Source organism: Chanos chanos, chromosome 9 (genome assembly GCF_902362185.1).
Source record: "Chanos chanos chromosome 9, fChaCha1.1, whole genome shotgun sequence".
NCBI classification, from domain to species: Eukaryota; Metazoa; Chordata; class Actinopteri; order Gonorynchiformes; family Chanidae; genus Chanos; species Chanos chanos.
Window position 1 is genome coordinate 15413518 of NC_044503.1, and position 25185 is coordinate 15438702.

The window sequence follows — 25185 nt, forward strand, 5'->3', positions numbered from 1 at the left end:
AGTCCCATGTTCTCAGCCCTGAGGAGGGACTCTGATTCTTATGAAAGTCATAAAGCAGATTGTTCCCATCATCTATATGTGTGGTCATCTCATATATTGATAAGTTGTATTTGTTTTTGTTTTTTTTAACTTAAAGTTGACAGACAGACAGAGAGAGAGAGAGACAGGCAGACAGAGAGTCTGAGTGCAATAGACTGATATAATAGACATTTGGTTGGGTGATGATGTGCTGTAATAGAATAAAAGAAACCAGAGACTAAGAGGTTATCTCTTGTGCGTGCTTGTGTGTGTGTGTGTGTGTGTGTTTGCGCGTTTGTGTCCATAAACACACACACACACACACACTCAGCTGTGATATTTGGTTGCTGAAAGAGGCTGTACCAGATCAGACCTTTGAAAGCGGTGCTCTTTTGTTCGCCTTCTCTCAGTTACTTTACTACAGAGGACACATTAACTATTGTCTGGAGCTTTGTCTGATGAAAACTCAAGTAGTATTCAGACAAGAAACACACACACACACACACACGCACACTCATAACACACATCTTTCTTATTTCCTTTTGATCTGGAATCTGTTAGCGGGATTTATATGCCCCATTAGCATGTTTGACATATTTGTGAACTCAATCCTTTGTTATTTTTAAAGTTTGACAGAGAGAATCTTTAGAAAACCTTACTGTCCTTTTTCAGAAGGCAGAAATTGAGAGTGTGTGTTTTTGGTTTGACATTATGTATACACCCTATCTATATTCCATAAAGGACAAGCCAAGGCATCTGTCTCTGTTGGGTGAAACTGAACTCTGTCTCTCTGCTGACTGGTGTTTTTCTGCTTGCTGATTGGACAGAAGGTCTTAGTGACCTGTGAGGGGCTGGGTCAGTGTACAGTGGGTCCTGTTACAGGCAGCCCACCCTAGATCAGGACCATTAGTGCTGAATATAGCTAAAGTAACCCATGTCTGAGAAAATGACTCAGTTGCCATGGAGAGAAGTTTTTGACTGCGGGTTGGAAATGAGACTCCCCGGATGAGTTGTGGCTTTTGTCCCCTCTCTGTCAAAAATATATATTTGAGTGGAAATGTAAAATGTACTGAATCGTAGAGGCCCGTGGAAAAAATGCGTCACACTGTGTGTGTGTGTGTGTGTGTGTGTGTGTGTGTGAGCGCACTATTTCTCTACTTAGTGATATGAAAGGTGTGTGTGTGTGAGAGAGAGAGAGTGCACTATTTCTCTGCTTAGTAATATGAAAGGTGTGTGTGTGTGTGTGTGTGTGTATGTGTGTATGCGCACACCTGTGTGTGTATGTATGTGTGTGTTATTTTCTCTCTCCATTAGTTTTTCAACATAACAATATGATAATCAGCTGTTGCTCTTTCAGAAGAACACGAATGAACTCCTGGCTTTAAATCCACCCACTGGTCTAGTAGAGCGGTTGTGCATGGTGTGTGTGTACAGGTACTAGTCTTTGTTCTTGCTGCTAATGCCCTGTGTCTCATCTCTCTCCTACAGCGACTGGTTGAGGCGGCAGAGGAAGCCCATCTACAGCATGAAGAAGACCCTAACCTACAGGTCAGTAAATGCCACACCGTTACTGTAGTGATGACACAGTTCTCCTCTGTAACGCCAACATATCTTTAGCAACAACAACAAAATAACACAAGGGCTGCGGTCGAATAGTCCAAAAAAAATTTTGTCCTGTGTCCTTTCCTAACCACTTTTCCTTGACCTTCGATGGAAAGTGTCATGGAGTTAAGGAAAGAAGAGAAAGAGAATTCATAAGGACTTAGGAAAAGACAACTGCGGTGCTAAGAGAACTCGACTGCACTTACACTAGGCTACGTAATATGCGACTGTAGATGTTATTGATGTGGGTCTGCTGTGGTGAAACTACAGTGCTCTGAAGATGGATTACTAAATGCGTATCTTATAATTCGCCCCATGTGGCCTTACCGTGTTGTTTCATGCAGGCTATATAAACGTGGACAGCCCATTGAAAAATATTACCTCATGGTCAGAATTGAAATAAAAAAAGGAATACAGGCTATCAGTCACAAACGAGAGATGAAATGTTTGTCACATTGAGAATGGTTGCTCACGCTCACCCTCCTGTCCACTCATATTTATTGACATGAATCCAAATTGGTCTGATTGTATGAAAATAATGAATAATTTATGCAGGATGGGCATAACATTTTAGGCCTACAAATCGACAACTGCACATATCATCATTCTTAAATTTTAAACCTGTTGAATTAAAAACATCATCTGGCTAAAAACGTTTATTGTTTGTTTTCGTGAATGGCCGAATGGTGCGTCACTTTAAATGTTGCTGCTGCAAGGAGTTGTGGGACGGCATTATCTCCTTTCCTTTTGTAAGGATGGTCCAGTGTACCCTACGCTAAAGGAGATAAGAAAGGAAGCACTGAAGCACCTGTCCTTAGCGTTTAGAGAATTCGACCAGCTCTTATCATGGCTGCCACTTAGATACTTCTGGGTCATTTCAGTCAGTTAGGAACCTTCCTAAGCAAAAAGGACTATTCCACTGCAGCCCAGGTTTCAGTTAACATTTTATTCACCAAAGTATGAGAAACCTGATGGAAGATGCCAAACTCTTTAGAATAAAAGATTGACTCTGAATGTGAGTTAGGTGATTTTTCATCTCTGACTAGAATCTGTAAAATAAGTTTGTCTGACAGTGACGAAAAACACTATCTGTAAGCACCCTTGGCCATGACATGAGAAATTCTTAACTTCTATTGGCTAAACAACAGATTGCCTAAACTTCTATTGCCTAAACAACAGATGTGATCCTAATTTGTAGGCATACTCCCAGTCAGTGTCTATTAGAGTCATGCATTACCATGACAACAGCATCACAGCCTAGTAGCTAAACATAGTTTTTTAATGACTAGCGGAATCCCTGCCCCCTTAGCATGTAACCAAATGACAGCTTCTTTGACACAGACGTAGGCTGATGGGAACCCCATGTACTGAGTTCTCATAGCTTTCACAGAATGCTCCTCATACAAGTCAATGGACAGCTGAAGAAATAAAAAATGAGATACCCAGAAAAAGGCGAATGGATTTATTAATCAAATGTAAAACAAAATTCAGACAATTACAGTTTACCACGTCAGACAAACTCAGTAGTGTAAATGAGAACAGAGTGAGAATATAAGACAACATTGCAGATGAAAGCAGGCAGGAGAGACTTTCTTTTTTTTAATTATCTAATACCCAACTCAAAATTACTGCACTGAGACATCAAATAAGAGACCAAATACTGAATTTAAAGAAATCAGGAAGACATTTACAGCAGACAGAGGCAGAGAATTAACCCTAACCCTAACACTAACATGTCACTCTGGCATGAGTGAGTACAAACCTCTAATCAGATGATAGGTGAAAAGAAACACAAGCTGGATGATACAGTATATACATTCCTCTGTAACAAAGACATGTGTTTTTGGATGTAGTGTGCCCCCCTGGTGGATGGAGCGGGGGAGGGGGTGGGGGGGGGGGGGGTTCCGTGGGTTAAATCTTTCTGTAAAATTTTCTCTGTCAAAGCATCTGTGTGTGCATTGGTGGCCAACAAATGTGATATAATTGCTGTGCTGTAAACATTAGAACAAACTCTGAGCTCCAAATGTATCCCCATTGGCTACTTTTAAAGATGGACAGAGATTCTCATTATCCTGTACCTTCAGACTGATGAACACTTTTCAGTAGCACCCATTAAAACTCTTCTAAAAGGACTTTGTCTTGACTAGTCACTGATTTCAGCACCGTGGACAGCTCCCTTCAGCATGCACTCACCAGCCACAAGCCAAGGTAGAGCTCAGAGTAAACTGATTGTGTAGCAGTAAAGAGAGTTCCCAGAAGATGAGGGAAACGACTCATTTTAGGTTGAGTGGATCTGGCCAGAAAAATACTTTCATTCAGGCCTCGTGTTTCCTGCATTTTGGGGCTCGACCTTGACTTGCATATCAAATCTGACATTTTGGTTTGGAAATTAATGGTCGTTTTTTTTTTCAGGTCAGTAATGCCTGGAATGTCAGTATTTTTTTTTTTTTTTTTAAAAGCCATTGGCATTTGCTATGAGATGTGTTTGATTATGGCTGGGTAATAACTATCCCCTGTGTTGTGTGAGTGAACCCCACAGTGTTTGAAATTCTCTTAATCTGAAAAAACTCTGAGCTTTTAGTCATGCTATTGTTAATTATCAGTTTCAAATCAACACACACACATACACACACACACACACACACACACACACACACACAAAGGAAAAGAAACATAAGTCATCTATTTAACTCTTGTTGTTGATGGTGGTGCATTCACTGCTGTGTCAGAACCGAGTGTACAGGCAGTGTATGTGTCTGTCTGTCTGTCTATCAGTAGTTAGCCACAGAGGAGACACTCGTCCGTTTACAGTTTGATGACACATCAGTCTGTGGTGTTCAGTACAGGACAGTGATTATAATGATGTGGTGCTCAGTAGTGTTCAGTACAAATCCTTATATGGTGAGTCTTTTGTTTCACACCCTACTTGCTTGTATGTTCCTTGGGTCTCTCCTCACACACACACACACACACACACACACACACACACACACACACACACACACAGAGTAAAGCAGGTGTTGAGGTATTTTTTACAAGCTTGCTGAAGTGTCAGAAGAATGAAGAGGTGTCTGGATCCACACAGTAAATACCCTATGCTTTGTAACACTCACTCTTCATTAAAGGGGATCGATTCTTGATCCTTCTCTTCTCTTCTCTTCTCTTCTCTTCTCTTCTCTTCTCTTTTCTTCTCTTCCTCTTCTCTTCTCTTCTCTTCTCTTCTCTTCTCTTCTCTTCTCTTTTCTTCCATGAGCTCTTATCTTGGGATAGAATCTCAAACTGCTCTAATTAGATGAAGGTGAAACAGTCTGCTCCCCTAAGTCACAGATGCCAGCAATGACTGATTCTATTGTTAAATTAAATGTGATTAGAAGAGCTCGGGACAAGATTGGCCAATCCACAGAGGATATCTGTGCAATGTACACTTTATTTTTTATTGCACAACATACTTTATGGATGTAATTACATGGTCAAAGTGGACTCAATAAACAGGAGAGCATCTTGTGTGAACGCAGTGCTGGAAGTTTAATGATGCGGTTGTGTTTTGGACACGGACCTGAAACCCTCACGGTTTCATAGTGGATATGTTATGTCCACATGGAGCAACTTGTCTGTGTGGTGTAACTATGATACCAGATTGCTGTCATAAAATCCCAGCGTTACGATGATGGTAGTTAAGACAGTAATGACAATGATCCTTTTAATTTGAAACAACATAAATGTAATTTGTGCTGTATCAGTATTCATTTTTTACCAATGGTGTATGGCTAAAGAAATAACTTATGATAAGAATCATGCAATGGTTCACTAGACAAATTTTTATGTTGCCTTTTTTGGGATGAGCTAAATTATAGTTTTCCCATGTTGAGAGGTTCACTTGTAATAAGGATCAAACAGTAAATAAACCACCAAATAGAATAAAATAATGAAGTGTTAAATTGCTTAATTATTAGATCAGATAGGTTGTCAGTGGGTTCAAATGATCATTAAACCATTGATTCCCAAAATTAAACTCAAATGTTTCCCACCAAAAGGAAGAAAAAAAAAATGATTGAAGTCTAGAATGTATCAAGGGAAATGACAGCCAAGTGCTTTTCTTTTTTGGAGTGGCCAAATCCTAAACAGATCTGTCAAAAAGCTGCTCACATGAGCCCTGCAGTGTCCCTGCAGAAACCTCCCGTTTAAGAGAGGACAGCGAAGACAAAAAGACGTCTGGTCTGGAAGACAAACACACTCACACTCTCAATATGCCCACCCAGCTCTTGTCCTTAGAGGTGTGCATTTGTATCCAGTGTCCACCCAAAAAATCTCTCACACACCACACTTTTCACAGGTCTAAGTGCGACGCTTTATTCTAACATAGCGTCTTCTTTCCAGGTATGACGTGTAAGACTTATTCTGGCTTCTTTTTGTCAATAAACCACCCGCAACTTCTTATTAGCAACAATAATGCTAACATTGGATGCTAATTTTAATTGAAAATGCAGGTAAGATGAGAGAGATCGCAGTTTGTTTAGAATAGTGAGTTTTGATTGGTCCAGAGGAGAAAGACTCCACAACTGATGCTAGAGTTCGAATACCAAGCAGAGACACTAAGAGGACTATGTGAAAAAACAGTCTATGACTCAGTCTATGACTCCTGAATTATTAAATAGATTGATATCTAAAGACACAAATATTTAGACAAAGTCACAGAGGGACAAGAATGCAATCTATTAAACAAGAATGGGGTATTTAATATTCTACATACAAAGCAACAGTACTGTCCTGTGTTTCCAGCACTCACTCATATCAGTGTTAAAAAGCATGTCTCTTCACAGTGTACCAGAAATTAAAAATGACAGATACATGAAAACACATTTAGGAAAGCTAAAGTGTGCTTGATAGTGTTTAGCACTACAAGAATTTTTTTCACTAAACATGCCACATATATATATATATGTGTGTGTGTGTGTGTGTGTACACATACATATGAATATTGAATATTTCATCCATACTCATCTGTTTTATGAATGCTCCTATGTGGCTTTTGATTTAATCATGAAAGCCCCCAAGGTCTGTAGCTTGGCTGTATTTTACTCCAGTAAATGATACCAGTAAGCAAAGCGACACCATTTCAGGGTTTTCCAAGTAGGTTGTGTGTTCTCAGTTTCAGTTGTGTGTGAAGTGTGTATGAGGAAGTGTGGGGACAGTATCAGCTCTCCAGCGGTTGCTGACGTGGTGTGGGAAACCTTGACTGTGGCATTTAGCTGGAATCAAAGCCCTGTCTTCCTGATGAAATGGTAATTACTGTAAACATGGTTAAAAATAAGCACCAAGTGAACACTTGAGGGTGAAGCCTTTCTGCTGCAGCTCTATACTGTGTGTGTGTGTGTGTGTGTGTGTGTGTGTTTGTGTATATGTGTGTGTGTGTATGTATATGTGTGTGTGTGTATGTACCCTGTGAGTGTGTGTGCGTGCGTGTGTGCACGTGTGTGCGTGTTTTTGGCTGTTGCGTACATATTTGGCTTCCAGCTGAGAGATATGACTCCTCTTATCTTCTCATTCCAGAGCTAGCTTCTCGCCCGTGTGGAATTGGCTCCGTAATCTATTCCAGCAAAAAAAAAAAAAAAAGCCCCCCCCCCCCCTACCCCAACTCCTTTTTCTCTCTCAATCCTTATACAAACAGGTGACACACAGAAATACTCAGACAGCAGCCAGAGCTCTGCAGGAGCTTCATCTCTTTTGGAGGATGCAATGTGTGAATTAACCACGGAATTACGGCTCTCGCTTGGCCTTAATGATATTTGGAAAAGGACAAGCACTCTCTCTCTCTCTCTCAATCTCTCTCTCTCTCTCCGTCTCTCTGCCGCACACACTCTTTCTTTTTGCCATAAATATTTGTGCTGGAGAGCTTTCAGAAGCAATCTGACTCTTACGCACAGTCCCCTTTTTTTCCACTTGGCAGGGCTGCTTAATTCCATGGATCTGTAATGCGCAATTACAGGCCAATTTTGGGAACACCAAATGGGATTTTCATGGCTTTCGGAAAATGTCAGAAGTCTACGGGAATGTGAAGGGAAGAGCAGCTGGGAGTCAGAGGGTTTAAGAGTTCTCATTTATCCCAGGATTCCTACAGTTTAGAAATGGCCCAGGAGTTTGTGTTCACACTAGTTAAAAGGAAGGGGTCCAGAGTTTTGGAATTTCTTCCTATTTCTCTGATTTTAAATCTAAATCAGTCTGTGCATATTAACATTGCAATGAATCTGAAAATGAAGCCAAGACTGAGAGAAGAGTGTGCAGAGATAGAGAGGAGTGTGTGTGTGTGTGTGTGTGTGTGTGTGTGTGTGTGTGTGTGTGTGTGTGAGCTGACAGATGCCCGAAAGCCCAGGTTTCCGCTGTATTGACAACTGTACGTCAGCCTAGCAGAGACATCCAGGTTATTGATTGCCATCCTGGTAATTGGCATCTGTAAATGATGTGTGTAACAGACTTTGCCTTATTAGGCGGATAATGCTGCTAGCAGTCATGGATAAACAGATTGTGGAGTACAGCTGGCCACACTGTGCTAGTTTAGACCTTATCAGTGATGAACAATACATAACAAATCTGTAAATTACATTTTCTATCAAGTATTAATACTGCAATGATGCATAAAAAACATGAATCTACACAGCTGTATGGGTTCATCTCTCTCTCTGTCTCTCTCTGTCTGGGTCTCTTTCCTGTTCTGGTAGTGATGACAGTGATGAATTGCAGTCTTTGCTTGCCTGTTCCATCTCATATCTGGCTTAGGAAGTCATCGGACAGGAGCCTTTCTTTCTGGTTTCTTTTCAGAAAACTTCTAGAGCGTACACACACACACACACACACACACACACACACACACACACACACACACAGTCAAGGCTTTTAGCATTAGCATAACTCTGCAGTGGACTGGAATATGTTATGCTAAAATATGAACTCTGGGAGTTTATATGATAACTTTGATCCTGGTTTATGGGGTCTTGCTGCGCCAAGCGTACTTTGTTGGTGTATTGGTATAGCTGTAGGTGTGTGTGTGTGTGTGTGTGTATGTGTGTTTGAGACAGGGAGAGAGAGAGAGAGAGAGAGGGAGAGACAGATAGAGGGTGTGTAAACTGTGTAAAGTTGTATGTTTGTACATAAACAGTGTAAAGTTGTATGGTTGCGTATAAAAGAGTAAGGTTGTATTGTTTTATATATGAAGTTGTATGGTTAAAGTGTTTACAACCTAATTAATGACCGAATTATACACCATTTATAAATCCCTTAAGGTAGTCTTATAGTAAAGTAGTACCCATTCAACTTCACACTGTTTATATACAACCATACAACTTCATACTGTTTATATACAACCATACAACTTCACACTGCTTATATACAAACATACAACTTTATATATACAACAATACAACCTTACCCTTTTATATGCAACATCCAACTTTACACTGTTTATACACAAGCATTCAACTTCACACTGTTTATATACAACCATACAACTTCACATATACGACAATACAACCTTACCCTTTTATATGCAGCCATACAACTTTACACTGTTTATACACAACTATACAACTTTACATATACAACCATACAACTTTACACTGTTTACACACCCACCTTGGCTTCATTTTCAAATACAATGCATTGTTAATATGCAGACTGATTTAGAGTTAAAATCAGATAGGAGGAAATTCCAAAATTCTGGACCCCTTCCTTTTCAGTGTTTATTAACGAGTTACTGCTATTTATAACAGGCAAAAGAGTGCCTTATTGTAAAGTGTAAAACATGCGAGTTATCAATGAGTTGCTGGGTTTTCTCTAGAGTGATGACACTGGTTGCTCTTTCAGCATCATACCTTTTATTTTGCGACAGCACAAACCAAGGAGTAACACACTTAACTTGCTGACATGGTAGGAAGGAAGTACATCATTCACACAGACAATTTCATTTACGTTACACAGATAACATTAAACTGTCACAAGAATTAACAACACAACACACACAACACATGACGGATAATACACAAACACTTCTACTAGACACAATTGGAAACATAAACTGAACAATAAAGAACTGGGGCTAAACAATAGTCCATCGCCCCAAGGCATGCTGGGAAGCTCCGCCCATCTAACCCCCCCCCCCCCCAACGCATCACAATGTACCACTTTAATATCCAGGGTGTACTGAATGTCAAGGTAAACAATATTGCCAAACTGAAAACTAGTCACACTTTGGAACTGGTGTGTTCTCATCTTTGCATTTTCACAGATGCATAACAAAAAAAAAGAAAAAAGAAAAAAGGAAAAACCTGTCTATACCATGTCTTGTTTTTATTCAAATACATCAATACACATTCATGGTCTTTTTTTCCCCTGTATTTTCCCCAAACTGCTGTCTACGGCATGTCTTTTGATCATTACAGGCAGTGTAAAATGCCACAGTGCCGGAGTTCTCTCAGGTCAGACGACTTTAAAGGTTTGGGAAAGAAGGTACGAGATTTACTATGTGTTCTTTGATGTCTGCGTTTGTTCAGAACAAGCTTCAAATTCATATTTGGTGAAGCCTCAGGGGAGAGAGGTTATGTTGAATGTTCTTTTCTCTGGAAACACACCTTCATGCTAGTTTGCTCTTTCAAAGGGATTCCAACACGTCCTGCAGCTGTTAGCCTCTTACTCTGTCCCCTATCAAAGTGGTATCCAAGTATGTGTCCACGTGAAAGTTGCAAGAGGCAAACAAATATAAAAATGTCATTTGAATGTTGTTTGAAGTTTGATTATGTTACCAGTATGTGTTGCCTCTTTCTGTTTTTCACTCACCGTTTATATGTGCTGTGTCTGGAGAGTAACTTGTTCTTTACAGACAGTTTGGTGACTTTTATACAGCAGTTCAGACCTCATTGAATTTGTGTTGTCATGTTTGATTGATTTGAAAGTGCTGGCAGTTTGATGACTGTTGATGACTGGATGATTGTGTTTTTTATGTTCTGTTGTGCTACTTAGCAAGAAATGACAAATGTGTCTTTTAAAGTTGTTGCATGATAGTTTTGTGTGTGTGTGTGTGTGTGTGTGTGTGTGTACCTTGTCCTGGTGGTGCCACAAATATTTCCATAAATAAATGACACATTGGGGAGATTGTGGGGAGATTATGCTGGTCCAAACAAATTGAAACTTTCAAAGACACACACACACACACACACACATACACAAAGATACAGTCGTAGCGTGACAGTTGTAGACATGACACATTAACGAGATATGAGGATTCTCCCTCAGAGTCCCCATCATTCTCACTGGGTAACTGAATCACTGCTGTTCCATTATCCTCTCAGCTACCACCATTCCTAATGCATATGAAACAGTGAAATATGTAGATGAAATGATAGAAACCTCTTACATTAGGTCTGAATGAAGCTTTACAGACTGAACACGAGTAAAAGACTGAAGTGTGAACTCCATTTCTTTCATCTGCCCTCTGACCAGACCACATAATTACTGTGAGACAAGAACCCAGTGTAACTGTTTTAAAACTGACCGTAGAAATGGATCTATTTTGACTTGCTCAGGTTTACAAATCCATTTTCAAAACCAACCATTTTCTCTCTGCACGTTTTGTTGTGGTTGAATGACAACTGAAAACTACAATTGGATTAAATAACTCATTTTGATGAGTCCAAGATAGCTTTTTAAATGCGCTACGCGCACGCACACACACACACGAACACACAGATCTGTGTGCTCCAGCAGGACCATATTTAAACTGCACTCCTGATGGTTATTCCCCTGCATAAGTGGAGAATCAATAGCAATTGTTTATCTCAGAGGTGTCCCGAAGGCCAGAGGCTGAATGGAATCAGTGGTTCACCCAGCTCTTAAAAGGTGTGTGTGTGTGTGTGTGTGTGTGCGTGTGCATGTGTGTGAAAGAGAGTGAGAGAGAGAGAGAGAGAGAGACTTCTGTTGCCAGCAGCTATAGTTTGGTGCCAGACTCTGTGTGTGTGTGTGTGTGTGTGTGTGTGCGTGTCCGAGAGAGACTGAGTTCCTGAGTAAGAATCCATACTTTAATCCCTCATCTGTCTCTGAAAATGCACCTTTAAGGTAGCTCTGGTTGAATATAACCCTTTCCTACATCACGAGTTTACATTAAAAGAACCAGTTACCTGCAACCACCAAAAAATCACACTTGGAACGCTACACCAGTTAGCACTCATTAAATCCACAATCATAATATCATCTTAGTTCCTATCTCTTCAAGGTTAATTTGTGGAATTCCTTCCCTTGTTAACATGTCTGAGCGGATTGAAATCAGTTGTGTCGTGTGAGGGTAAGGCGGGTGTAAATAACCCTGTTTGGTTGAAGACCAGTATTTGTGTTTGTAGTAGTTCATAATATGCAGTAGGTGATTTGTTATTTTTTAACAGTGGGGATGGCCCAATGATCACTGACACTACTCTGTAGAGTATATAGGGGGATGGCAGGGAGATGTATTTTGGTCATTTTGCTAATGAGGGGGATGGCAACCCCCCCTCATCCCTCTATAAATCACCTACTGATAATAAGGCAAGAACAGCTCAACTTACAAAACAGAAATGACAATCCATCATAACATTAAAAAATGTAGTTTGGTCCATCCAGAAACTTCTAAGAACTTTGAAAGTTTCTTCAAGTGCGGTGGTAAAAACCACGAAGCACTATGATGAAATTGGCTCTCACGAGGACCGCGACATGAAAGAGAAGCTTTGGCTAAGAAACACAGGCAGTGGACATCAGAACAGTGGAAAACTGTCCTTTGGTTTGATGAATCCAAATCTGAGATTTTTGGTTTCAGCCAATGTGTCTTTGTGAGACGTGGAGAAGGTGAACAGAGGATGAACTTTGGTTTGACACCATAAAGCATGGGGGAGGAGGAATCAGGGTGTGGGGGGGTGGCTTTGGTGGTAACACTATATGGGCGACTTATTTCAAATTGTAAATACACTTAACCAACATGGTTACCACATCATTCTGCAGCAACACGCCATCCCATCTGGTTTGGTCTTAGCCTGGCCTTAATTTGCTTTTTAATTGGGCGCCGACCTAAAACACGCCTCCAGGCTGTATAAGAGCCAGTTGGCTGTTAAGGAGAGTGATGGAGTATGTGCAGTATGTGACCCGGCCTCCACAGTCACGCAATCTAAACCCAGTAGAGATGGTTTTGGAGGAGTTGGACCAGAGAGTGAAAGAAAAAGGAGCAGGTGTGTGAAGGGAACTCGGTACCACTTTACAATAAGACTTATAAAGACTTATAAAGGGTTTGTGAATGGTTTATAATTAGTTTATTAATTAGGTTGTGAACACTTTATAAATCATTACTAAGTCATTATAACACATTAGATAAAAAGGGCAACAGTGACCTGTTGCTTGCCAAATAGTGATCCCACATGTATCTGTACCGTTTAGCCTCCGATCTCATTGGTTACCTAGCTTGCTTTGTCTTCTCCATCAGCCAGGATTTATACCTGTCAGCTTCATCAGATATTTTTGAATATGTTACTAGCATTTAACCACCATCAGCATATCTTAGTAGTCAAAAAGTTTCACTTGGCATATCAAATTATTGCATATCAAATTTTCATACCAAATTACCAGATTCATACGCAAAGGCTTTGGCAATATTGTTTACCGTGACATTTTCAGCATGCTGTTAGCAGCCATCCTCATTATTATCAGAGGTGTTGATATGACGTATGCTATCATATTTAAGTGGTATGTTGTGATGCATGTTGGGGTAGATGGGCAGAGCTTCCCAGCATGCCTTGGGGCGATGGACTGTTGTTTAGCCCCAGGTCATTATTCAGATTATGTTTCCCATTGTGTCTAGTAGAAGTGTTTTTGTATTATCCGTCATGTGTTGTGTGTGTTGTGTTGTTAACTCTTGTGACAGTTTAATGTTATCTGTGTGCCGTAAATGTAATTGTCTGCGTGAATGATCTACTTCCCTCCTTCTGTGTCAACAAATTAAGTGTGTTACTTCCAGGTTTGTGCTGTCGCAAAATAAAAGGTGTGTTGCCGAAAAAGCAAAAGCAGTGTCATCACTCTAGAAAACCCAGCTACTCATTAATAATTGGGGATGTGTTTTACACTTTACTATACAGGTTCCTTTTGCCTGTTATAAATGTTAGTAACTCATTAGTAAATGGAGATGTGTTTTACACTTTACAATAAAGCTTCCTTTTGCCTGTTATAAATGTTAGTACCTCATTAGTAAATGGTGACGTGTTTTGCACGTTACAATAAGGCTCCCTTTTGGCAGTTATAAATGTTTATAACTGATAAATAAATGGTCATAAACTGTCAGCTTCATCTCATTTTTAACACACTGACTGATAAAGGGACAACATAAAGTAAGCTAAGCAACTAGCAAGATCTGAGATTTAACAGAGAGAGACAGACAAAAAATGCAGCAGTAACTTGATCATACGAAATAGTGAGCCCACATCAATGTATGAAAACTGTGTTATAACTTGTTAATAACTGTTTATTAATGAATTATAAAATGTTTACAACCATATTAATAACCTAATTATAAACCATTGATAAATCCCTTATAAGGGTAGTCTTACTGTAAAGTGGTATCAGGAACTCGTTTAAGACTGCTGGTGAACCATTCCAGGGAGTTGCCCAAGAAAGCTGGTTGAGAGAAAGGGTGTGCCTTGTCATCAAGGCAAAAGGTGGCTACTTTAAATAATCTAAAATATAAGATAGTTCTGATTTGTTTAACATTTCTTTGATCACTGAATAATTCCACACATGTAATTTTACTGATTTGATGTCTACTAAAATGCGGTAAAAAGCAAAAACAAAAGAAAACCCTTCCATGCATAGGTGTGTGATAGACTCCAGCACTCCCTGTGACCCTGATTAAGATAAGCAGCTTAAATAATGAGTGAGTGAGAGAGTGAAGTGAATATTGCATGTCCAAAAGATTGGATGTCCTTTTGAATGATTACTTAGCAGATGATTACTAATCCCCAGGTGATTCACTTGTTATGGGTTCAGTTAGTCACATGAATCCATGTTGAACACAATTCCAGAGATTTAACTTTATAGCTTCTGGTCTCATCAACCACTGTTTTGTTTCAACATCCCTTGGGAACTCCAAGCATCTGTATGAGTACTTTAAGATAAAGATTATTGAATTTTACAAAACAGGCAAAGATTATTGAATTTTACAAAGCAGGCCAAGGCCATAAACAATTTTGTAAAATTCCTCCAGTAAGTAATCCCAGCTGTCAGGAACATTGTCGGGAAAAGGAAGTTGATGACAGACGCTATCTCTGTCTCCAGCTTATCCAAATTCTGCAGCACCTCCAGTTTCTTTTATGTGGCTTTGTCACATTGTGAATTGGTGGCACACTCTGCTGCCTTCATTTTTTTTAACACAATAATATGAATAGACCAATAAATGAATAGACTTCAGAATAAAAATTATTGATTTTCACAGAACAGCTGAAAACACAAACAACTCTGTGACTGCCTGCAGCTAGCAATTGGACCTGTCAAAAACATTGTAAAGTTAGTTACATGGGACACTTGATGTCAAGGTAAGGTCTTGAAAATCAAGAATTGTCTCTTGCCATTTTTTTTTAAATGTTCAAAAAATAACTCACAGATGTCTGTAACGGCACTGCAGAAAATCTAAATACCCACTAATGCTAAAGTGGTTATTCAGAGACCTCTGTACCCGTGTGTGTGTGTGTGTCACAGTCCAAACTCTTCTGCTACATGAAGAGTCAGCACTCTGTATAAGAAAGGGTCTGTGTATTTTGGTTAGTAACTAAACTATTTTTTGCAGTAGTTTGGTAGTTCAGATAGGGTTAGAAATAGTTACTTACATTTTGCCATGTAGCTGCCCACTTAAATTATCCACTCGGTCTTACAGACCTACTCACACACCTACTTTAAGCATCCACTCAGTGCTTTTATCAATAAAGAGACAAAAGAAATTAAGACAGTCCCATTTTAACACGACTGTGTCCCTGCTTTTACCATCATAGCTGAACAACCATTCCCTAATTACACTTTTCATTGTGTAGAGCAAATTAATTGTATAGTAATTTACATTACATGTTCATGTTTTTTTTGGGGGGGGGGGGTTTGGAACAGCACATTATATTTGTATTTTAACCACATGAGTTTCTAGAAGTTTTACAAGTTAGTTCTTATGTAGTGTAGAGTAGTATCAGTGATACTGAATAACTACGTGCCCAAACTTTTGAGCTAGCTGAATTCCACTCTGAGTATTTTGAAACTGCAGATATTAAATAACAAATGATGTGGCATTAAGATTTTGCAGAGTGATGCACTGACCTCTGCACCAGATGGTTCTTTGGTTTTATGGTTCCCAAAGTTCCTGCATGCAATGGGACCCACCCTGCCAAAATCAGCAGGGGACTGTCACAGACATGGGTGGCATAGAGCCGAGGCTTATGGGAAAGCATGGGAGCATGGGTCATGCTAGTCGGAGTGGGGTGGAAGGCAGGGACTTGGGGGGTCATACAGTTTTGGCTGTGTGTTCAGTTGAGCTGTCAGGCACTCGATGAAGCGTAGTATTAAGTGTCAGAGAGGCAGTGTCCATAGAGATGGGGACTGTAATGATCTCTCTCTCTTTCTCTCTCTCTCTCTCTCTGAGGTCCTTTATTCAACTGTGGGTTAGCTTATACTGGCTTGAACAAACAGGTGCACACAGACACACACACACACACACACACACACACACAGAGACATACAAGTAGCATAGTCTTATTTCAAAATGTTCAATGTTGATATTCTTGGCAAATTTTCCAGGGGGAAAATGTGAGAGTAGCCTTCAGTTTGTGTGTCAATATTTCTCCACAAAGAGGACACGGGGGTTGTGCTTGTTGGGTAGTATCAGTGCTTTAGCCTGAAGGTTAGCAATCGGAAGCTTACGCTTTAATGTGTTTGAACAGCTAGAGGAATATAATCAGATTTGGTCATGCTGTCAACAAGCCCGTTTGGAAAGGGCAAAGAATGCTGGGAATGCCAGACGCGTTTGACCTTTAGTCAAAAGTCACATTTCATATTTTTAGCTCAATTGTTTGGACAAACCCAAAGGATAATACAGATGCACACACACATGCGTGCGCGCGCGCACACACACACGCATGCATGCGCTTGCACATACAGTGTTTTTAATCCCCTAATTTTCTCCTCTTCTGGACATTGACTACAGTATTTGAAGCATCGTGATTGGTCTGTTGTGTTCCAGCTGTGAAGTTAGTTTGAGCCATTTAGAATAACCGGTGTTTAGACAAGAGTTACTCCACTCCTTTCATTGGAATTAAAACAGAACAAGACCAGGTGATGAGGTGTATGAGTATGCTGATGAATGAGTCATAAACTGGTGCTGGAGATTAAAACTAGGAAAATTTAACAGAATGTTCTTGGTGTAACGTCTGTCAATTCTGCCTGGACTTGGAAATGTGATTCAATTCGTGGAAAGTTTATCAGGCCTCTGAATCAATTATGATTCAGTTCTGCTACATTAAAAATTAAAATTTGTGCCCAGTGTTTATCTGATTCTATGTAAACTGATGTAACTGATGGAGTCCTCATATAATGGTTTTAATGCGAGAGAGAGAGAGAGAGAGAGAGAGAGAGAGAGAGAGAGAACAGGAAGCTGAAAGCTCTGACCAGAATGTATGGATGACAGACGCAACTGCGTTTGGCTGGAGTTCTCCTCCGTAGCTCAGCAGGATCATGTAAGCCTGACACAAATGAAGGTCACTCTTCCTCTGACCCAGCCAATCAGATGCTCCCAAACGGCTGCTGCCACACACTGGCCAGTTATTCCTCTATATTCTTCTTAGTCTTACTGGGATTCCTCCTCAGTTTCCATAAAACAAACCTTAAACTCTATACTTACTCTGGTGCTTTCATACAAGATAGAGTCACCAAACACCTTAAGACAATCAAACTTCAATCCATTCCAGTTTGTTCAGTTCTTCATTTAGCAAGCTTTTTAAATGTGACTATTGACAGCTGTGTTTCCAAAGCTTTTGGGAATGAAGACTATAAGACTATATATGAACACTGACCAGGGTGGTAAACACAGGAAGAGATGCTGAGGGGTAATTACTCGTAGTAATGTTAGTGGAAGAAGTAGTGAATGAAATAATGTTTTTGTTGGAGTAATACTTTTTTCAAGCAACTGCTGTTATGGTGAAAATGTTTGTATTTGTGTTTGAGTTACACTGCCTAAAAAAGAAATGCTCAGAATTTTCTTTCAATTCCCCCCAAAAGACATCAATGACTTTGGTTTAGTCCAAACCCCTGGAGAGAGAGAGAGAGAGAGAGAGAGAGAGATTAAGAAATGCCAGGGTGTCTCTGGAGATCCCCTGAAACAAAAATCTGTACTCGGCCATTTTTATGTAGCCTAAAATTCTCTGAATTGTTTCTGTTCTTTTATGACATATCATTTCCAGCATATTTAGTCACAATAAACCTCTGCTATCTCTTTTAAGTACTGTAAAAAAAATTCTTTTATTGCATACACACAAGACAACGACTGGTGTCCCCTTTGTTTCTGTCTCTATAAAACCAAGCATCTGTTCACCAAATGTCATTGGAACTCGGTTGCAATCACTGACTGTGTGTGTGTGCTTGTGTGTGTAACTGAGAGTGTGTGCACATTTGTGTGTGTGCACACAGCTGTTACACACTCATTTTTATCGAAGTTTAGCATATTTTCATTGCACTTATGAAATGTGCAAACATTTTACTTGATTGTTCCTCACAAAAGGGGCACTCTCCTTCCTCAAAGAAAATTCAGCTAATTCTGTCCCCCCTCCCTGGATTTTTTTACAATACACATGCACACACACACACACGCACACACACACACACACACGCACACGCTCTTGTTCTCATGAATTTCATGCTTGCAAGATATCAAGCGGTGTTACTGCGGCAACATCCGAGAAAAAAAAAAAAGAAAGAAAAGAAAAAAAGCATTTGCATTTTTTTCGTCAAAAACAATTATCCCCTCCTTTTAAAATAAAGTGTGAAAAAATGTAAATTGTGTCAACGCAATTTACATTTTGTTAAATAAATGAAAGACTCATTTTTATTTTTGCCACAGGTCGACATGTCAGCAAGGTTTGGAAAAGTCGCTTACAAACTTACTTCTGATACTTGAGTAATTTTACTAGCGTATGAAACTTAAGTTCTCCTTAACCTTGAGTGTTTTGAAAGTTGTTCTTGAAAACAAACGGGAGAGTTTTCTTGTTTGGTTGTAAGACTCCTCTCTGTAACTCCTTCACCTTGCGTCTGCATTCGGGCTCTGTGGCCCCTGATAAAGCGCTAATAACACAGCTAATCACAGCAGATTAATTGGACTGATACGTGGTTCGGCGTCTCGGGCATAATTGATGGCTTTATTGGTATGTTGCCTGCCTTGTGAAGATGATTGAGAGAGTTGAAAACAGTGAGAGAGAGAGAGAGAGAGAGATAGGTGGAGAGAGAGAGAGAGAGAGAGAGAGAGTGAGAGGGAGAGAGAGAGGGATGGGTGTTGAAGACAGGGTGATAATGGTGGTGGTGATGGGGCTTGATGGACATGAAGGCTGCCTTACTCATCTGGTGAAGGACCCTCTCTCTCTGTCTTTCTCTCTCTTGCTCTCTCTCTCTCTCTCTGTCTTGCTCTCTCACCCTCTTTCTTGCTCTTTTGCTCTCCCTCTCTCTCTCCCTCTCTCTGTCTCTCTCTCCATGCCAGAGGACAAGGGCAACATCACTACTGCACAGACATGATGAAGTGATTCTGCCTACACTTTCATCAGGGACACAGTGTCTAGCTTTACGCCTGTACCAAACAAACTCTGTCTTCCGTCTACTCAAGAACGCTACTGAAATTTTCAACTGTGCCACAATTACAAATGACACTCATTGCAAATAATTGTAATTTTTTTGCCCTTTAGATCTAAAAAACAATGCTAGTCTATACTGCTACACTACTCTTCTAGCACCTAAAGAAAAAAACAATAGTCCTCAGTCAAGTCAAGTGTAAGATGTTAGAAACTAACTCCTACAAATCTAAGATGACTTGTAAGGACAAAGTTTACCACTAACAGCACCAGTGCTACAGAGTAACAGATTAAATTAAAAATATCAGTGCAGTTTCTTCCCACATTGACACCACCCTAACATTGCATCTTGCCAGCTGTTTTGACATTAACAGGACCAGACCCCAATCTACATCAAAGGAGACTTGTCCCCATTCCAAAACATGTGAGCAAGTTTTGTCATATCAAATGTTGTTAACCTAATGAACATTGTACCATATGGAATAGTGGACTTTGTCACAAATGTCTGAACTTTGATAGCAAAAAACCCAAACCAAGCCAAACCAAAACAAAACCATCTGCAGCCAATGTGCGTCATGATCAGGCATCTGGGAGATTTCACTGTGAACTTCACTGACGTGGTGAAACAAGACCAGGGCAGTCTGACAGTCACGCAGGGCTGACTCCTGGAGAACCAGACAGTTAGTGATCTGTGATCTACATCTATAAAGACCAGAGCGTACCTGGTGTTCCACTGTACCGGTTCACTTCTCAGCAGCTCTGCCGCTGTCACCAGTAGCATTGTGGGTAATCTTATCTAAAACACATTGCACCTCTGAGCTATCGGTACTGCATCATAATGTTCCCGTCTTGATATCCACCTCGCTAGATATCACTGTGCGTGTAGACTGGCAACCTCCAGATTGATTTGGATAGCAATGGACTCAGCTAAACAACAATGTCACTAGCTTAGAGTTGGGCACAATATGAAACAAGATGGTGTGAGATGGAATGCACCGAAAAACCTCACTCTAGGGAGAACTCGGTGGAGTGAATTTTTTTTTTTTTTTTGTGGAGATGAGAACCAGAGCAGTGTTCCCCACCCTTAATCAGACTGGAGCTGAAATGAAAAAGGCCAGATTTCACTAGCATTATGACATAGAACATGCTACCACTGCATTTTCTCTGAAAGTTTAATTTCATTATACGTAAGGACAAGTATAAAGAGCTAAAAATGTTCCAGTCTTCTCCAGAAGGGAACAAGTAAAGCTTGTCATTAGGGCATCCAGTGGCTTAAGGTTGAAGATAAAGTGATACCACGTTGTCTAACGAGAAAACCGACCAACGTCTGTTGAACCGAGTTGTGTCTCTAAGGATGTTGCAAGGACGTTGAACTCTGTCTACTCTAAAGCAACCAAAGCTGATTCTTTTTTTCTTACTTTAAACATTAGCTTTCTTCACCAGCTATGCAAGACGTCACGTCAAAGAAGTCTCTCAATTACCTGATCTCTGATCTCTTTTTTTCCCCCCAAACTCTTTTATTAATTCATCACGTCCTGCAGAACAGCACTTCTACAACATTCTCAGCCATATCAGCCCAAAAGATCAAGCACCTCTGCTCTAGTGGTATAAAGTTGCTATATTTTATATATATTGGATATATTATATATATATTGGATGTAGTGAAAAGATTATCATGAACTGTATGTTTCTGATTGTTTCATTATATGGTACAATTTGGAATACCGTGGGTTTGGATTATAAACTATTAATAATCTAAAATAACCTAATTTAACCCACAGCAGTACTGCAAACTTTGACCACCGGTGAAGATATTGACCCATTAAGACCACAGAGTGACTCAGTGGGTAAATTCAACCCGTGAAAAGAAAAAAGGAGAGAGGTTCTCCACTGAAAAAGTGACAGGGATGAGTAACATTACTGCATCCACTGTAATGGACAACTCAGGATTTATCTTTACAATCACGCGGCTAAAGCCTCGCGTTTCTCGCTACCTTCCATTAAACGAGTTAAACAACAGACTACAGGTCCTCATCTGACCCATTTCCATCTGGAGTGTATACTTTTCTCTCTTTTCAAAGTCGTTTCCCCAAAGTTTTTAAAATGTCATGCGGTGAATTAAATGTCTTTTCTGTGACATGACTTTTTGTTCTTCTTTTTTTGGTCTCTTCTCTTTGTTATACTCTGAACCCGTCTCTGAGGAGAGGGAACAGTATGTTCGTGATGTAGGGAAAGCACAGGCCTATATTTAAGACTACTGAATGATTTATAAATAGCATATCCTCTGAAACACACAGCTAAAAATACGTATTAGAAAAGTATATGTGTGTGTCTGTGTATGAGAGAGAGAGAGAGAGAGAGGGAGAAAGAGAGAGAGAGAGTGTATGTGTGTGATATTAGGAGTGTGTGCACTTTTGTGTAACAACAGGGCAGAAGAGTTCATGTTGTGTGTTGTGTTAGCATGCTTAACGTATGTGTGGTTTTGCTGACTAAACATTGCTTGTTCCTGTAAAAAAATTTAGCGATATAGCAATGAAAATCACTGCTCTCTGTTTCTCTAAGAGCTCAGGTGGAATCTAACTGCTTATTGTTAGCCTGCTGTCGGACCTCAGTAACTTCTGATGGAGCTTTTCCCTTAATGCTAGGAGTGCATTCACCTAGCCAGGCTGCTAATTAAAAAAAAAATCTGTTAGCTTTTGACGGTCATTGTTCAAATTCATCAAAACTGAATGAGTAAACAGATTAGCAATAAGACAGCAGCAAGCATCGTAATCCCTTAAGACTCTTTTCTGAGTAGCACATATATTTTTTAATATAACTATAGTTTGGCTTAAATAAAGCTAATAGATAAATGTTGGCAAATGTAAACATATGTTGATTGTTGCTCCTTTCCTTGATTTCATTTCCTCTGAAGGGATTTCTGTTGTAGGTTTCATCAGAGTTAACATGTGCTGAAGGTCTAGGAGACTACTTCATACAACTGTGTTTTTATATAACTGTGGCTTTATATATCCTGTGTAATTGTGTTGGAGGTCATCATCTATATTTAATTTCCTTTTGGATATTTTTATGATGTCACTTCAGCAATTAAAGCAAAGTTGCACAATATGTTACTCATGGCTTTCATTATTATTTCAGGAAAATCAAAACTGGTGTATAATATGCTCGTTCTCTCTCTCTCTCTCTCTCTCTCTCTCTCAGTACGAGTATTTTAATGCGGTGTTGATAAATGAAGTGGATGAGGAGGGCAATAGTGTGGAGCTGGGTGGAGAGTTCATCCTACAGCCAAACGACCATTTCAACAACCTGTCAGTCAACCTTAGCCTAAGTGTGGTCCAGGTTCCCACCAACATGTACAACAAAGGTGAGTTCGGTGGTACCAGTCGTGGCAGTCACAGTGACATCATACAGTCATGTCGGATATGTTCACCCCATTTCCATGTGTTTCATCCACACTTTTACTGCGGTAAGTTACTCGACATGATGAAGTTACACAATAAAACCTAATAATATATCTGTAATCAAAGTAGCTGTAAATAACATGGAATTGGTATGAAATGTGAGCTTCAAGGGAAAAACGGTAACTTTATGATCACAGAGTAAGATTGTAACATGTTATGTAGAGTGTATGTTGTGACACAGTATGTTATATTACTTTGCCTTATGTTATGTCATGTCATGTTAAGTTCTGTTACATCGCGTTATGGTTCATTATGTTATCATATGTCACCTCTACTTTACGTTGCGTTGCGTTGCATTGTGTTACGTTACGTTGCGTTACATTGTGTTCTGTTACCTTGTGTCACATTACCTCATGTTACTTTGAGGTGTATAGTGTTACTTCACATTACATTGTTATGTTATGTTATGTTACATAATTTCTTTATAAATAAAAGGAAGTCCTATTGAAAGTTCAAAGTACATGACACAGCTTGGTTTATGGTTGTTGTGATGACAGCGACAGAAGACCCAAGTGCAGAGCTCTGGGACTTTAATAAATCAGTTCAACAAATCCAAATCAGAATCCTCAGGAACAGTCAAAAACACAAGCCAGGGTCAAAAATCTAATGGAGAGCAAACAGGAATCTGTACAAACAATCCAAAATCGAAAGACAATGGACAAGGTCAAAAAGGCAGGCAAATAGGTCAAAACACAGGAACAGAACAGATACAATCACCAAAGAAACGTTCAGTAGAGCAAACTCAATACCTCACAAAGAGGTGCCTGTAACGGCAGTCCTTAAATCCCCCAGTGGTGATTAGGTGAATTTGCTGCAAGTGTGTTAAAACTCAGGAGACTGAGAATGTGGGCGTGGCTGAGCAGAGGATTGGCTGGAAGCAGGTCCGACAGTTGTTTGTATTTCATTTCCTTCATGGAGGTGATCCATAAAGACAAATTAATGTGCATAATGTGAACATATAACATGTTTTACTTCATTTCAGCTATTCCAAATGTGTCCGATACAACCATTTTCATTTAACATGAAATGTGCAGGGTTAGTAATTAGTTACTACATGGCACAAGTAAGGAATGGTTTTATATCAAAGCTAACAGAAATTCAAAATGAATATTGCACTAATTGCTTTTCTATAATCAACAATGATGAATGGCAATTTTAATTTTTAAGATGGGTTATTGACGTGTCCCTCGTTTATATTTTCAGTACATGTAATTGATCATCCACTTCTGTGCGTTTTCAGGAGAAAAGGATACGTGTGAATGTTACTTGAGTTTCTGAAGATGAACAGAGTGAGAGAGAGGGATAGAGCAAGAGGGAAAAAGAGAGAAAGGGAGAGAGAGGGGGCGGCAGAGAGAGAGAGAGAGAGAGGGAGAGAGAGTGAGGGGTGTGGGGGTTAAATTCAGGTTACTCCAGCTCTGAAAGAGATTAATTCCATCCGCTTAAATGGGGTTGAGAGAGAGAGAGAGGAGCGGACTGTGTTGTGTCTGTCTATCAGGAATGAAATGCCTGAGGAAGGCACTGAGAAGTCATCACATTTAACAGCAAATTCACCAGGTGACACTGTCTGCATCACAGACTCAGAGAAGAAGAATGATGTCTCAAATTGTAATTCACATTAAATTACATACACACACTCACGCACGCACACGCATACACACACACACACACATACACACACAGGAAAAGCACTGTAGTTATACAGACTCTGACAGTCCAGGTGACAAATGTTGTGTTAAATCCATAATAACATAAAGCTGGTTGTCACAGGAGATGAATTGTACCTATGGCTGGAGCAAGAGGTTGTTCCATCTTACTGCTGGCCTCTGTACATTCAGACTCATCATACACACACACACACACATACACACACACACAAAGGCATGCTCATACAGACACACACACACACACACACACACACACACACACACACACACAACAGTTGACCACACATTGTTCAAACTGTCTGTTAAGAAGATATTTCATCAAGTTACTCCAAAACTCTTTTCTGGTTTTATATATGTGTGATTTCCGAGGGGCGGGGGGGAGGGGATATGTTTTAACTTTAGGATACTTGGCTTTTATCAGTCTAATCGATTTGACCATCTAGACTGTTAATCTCAGTGGCTCAATCCCAACCCCTGCCCGGTGTCTGTGCAGTAGATTCTTATATTCACCCCGAGATTAACACACTGATACATTCAAAACATTTCACCGAAGCCTCTGTGATCAGAACAAATGTTCAT

The 25185-nt window shown here is 39.9% G+C and overlaps 1 protein-coding gene across 1 annotated transcript in view; it reads left to right on the forward strand.

Annotated features, from left to right (window-relative positions):
- The window catches only part of cacna2d3a (calcium channel, voltage-dependent, alpha 2/delta subunit 3a), a 172846-nt gene that overhangs the window by 46930 nt on the left and 100731 nt on the right, over positions 1-25185 (forward strand). Inside the window, exons 4-5 of the mRNA XM_030785246.1 lie at positions 1507-1566; positions 22683-22845. Of these exons, the coding sequence (XP_030641106.1) occupies positions 1507-1566; positions 22683-22845 (223 nt within the window). The remainder of the gene's footprint in view (positions 1-1506; positions 1567-22682; positions 22846-25185) is intronic.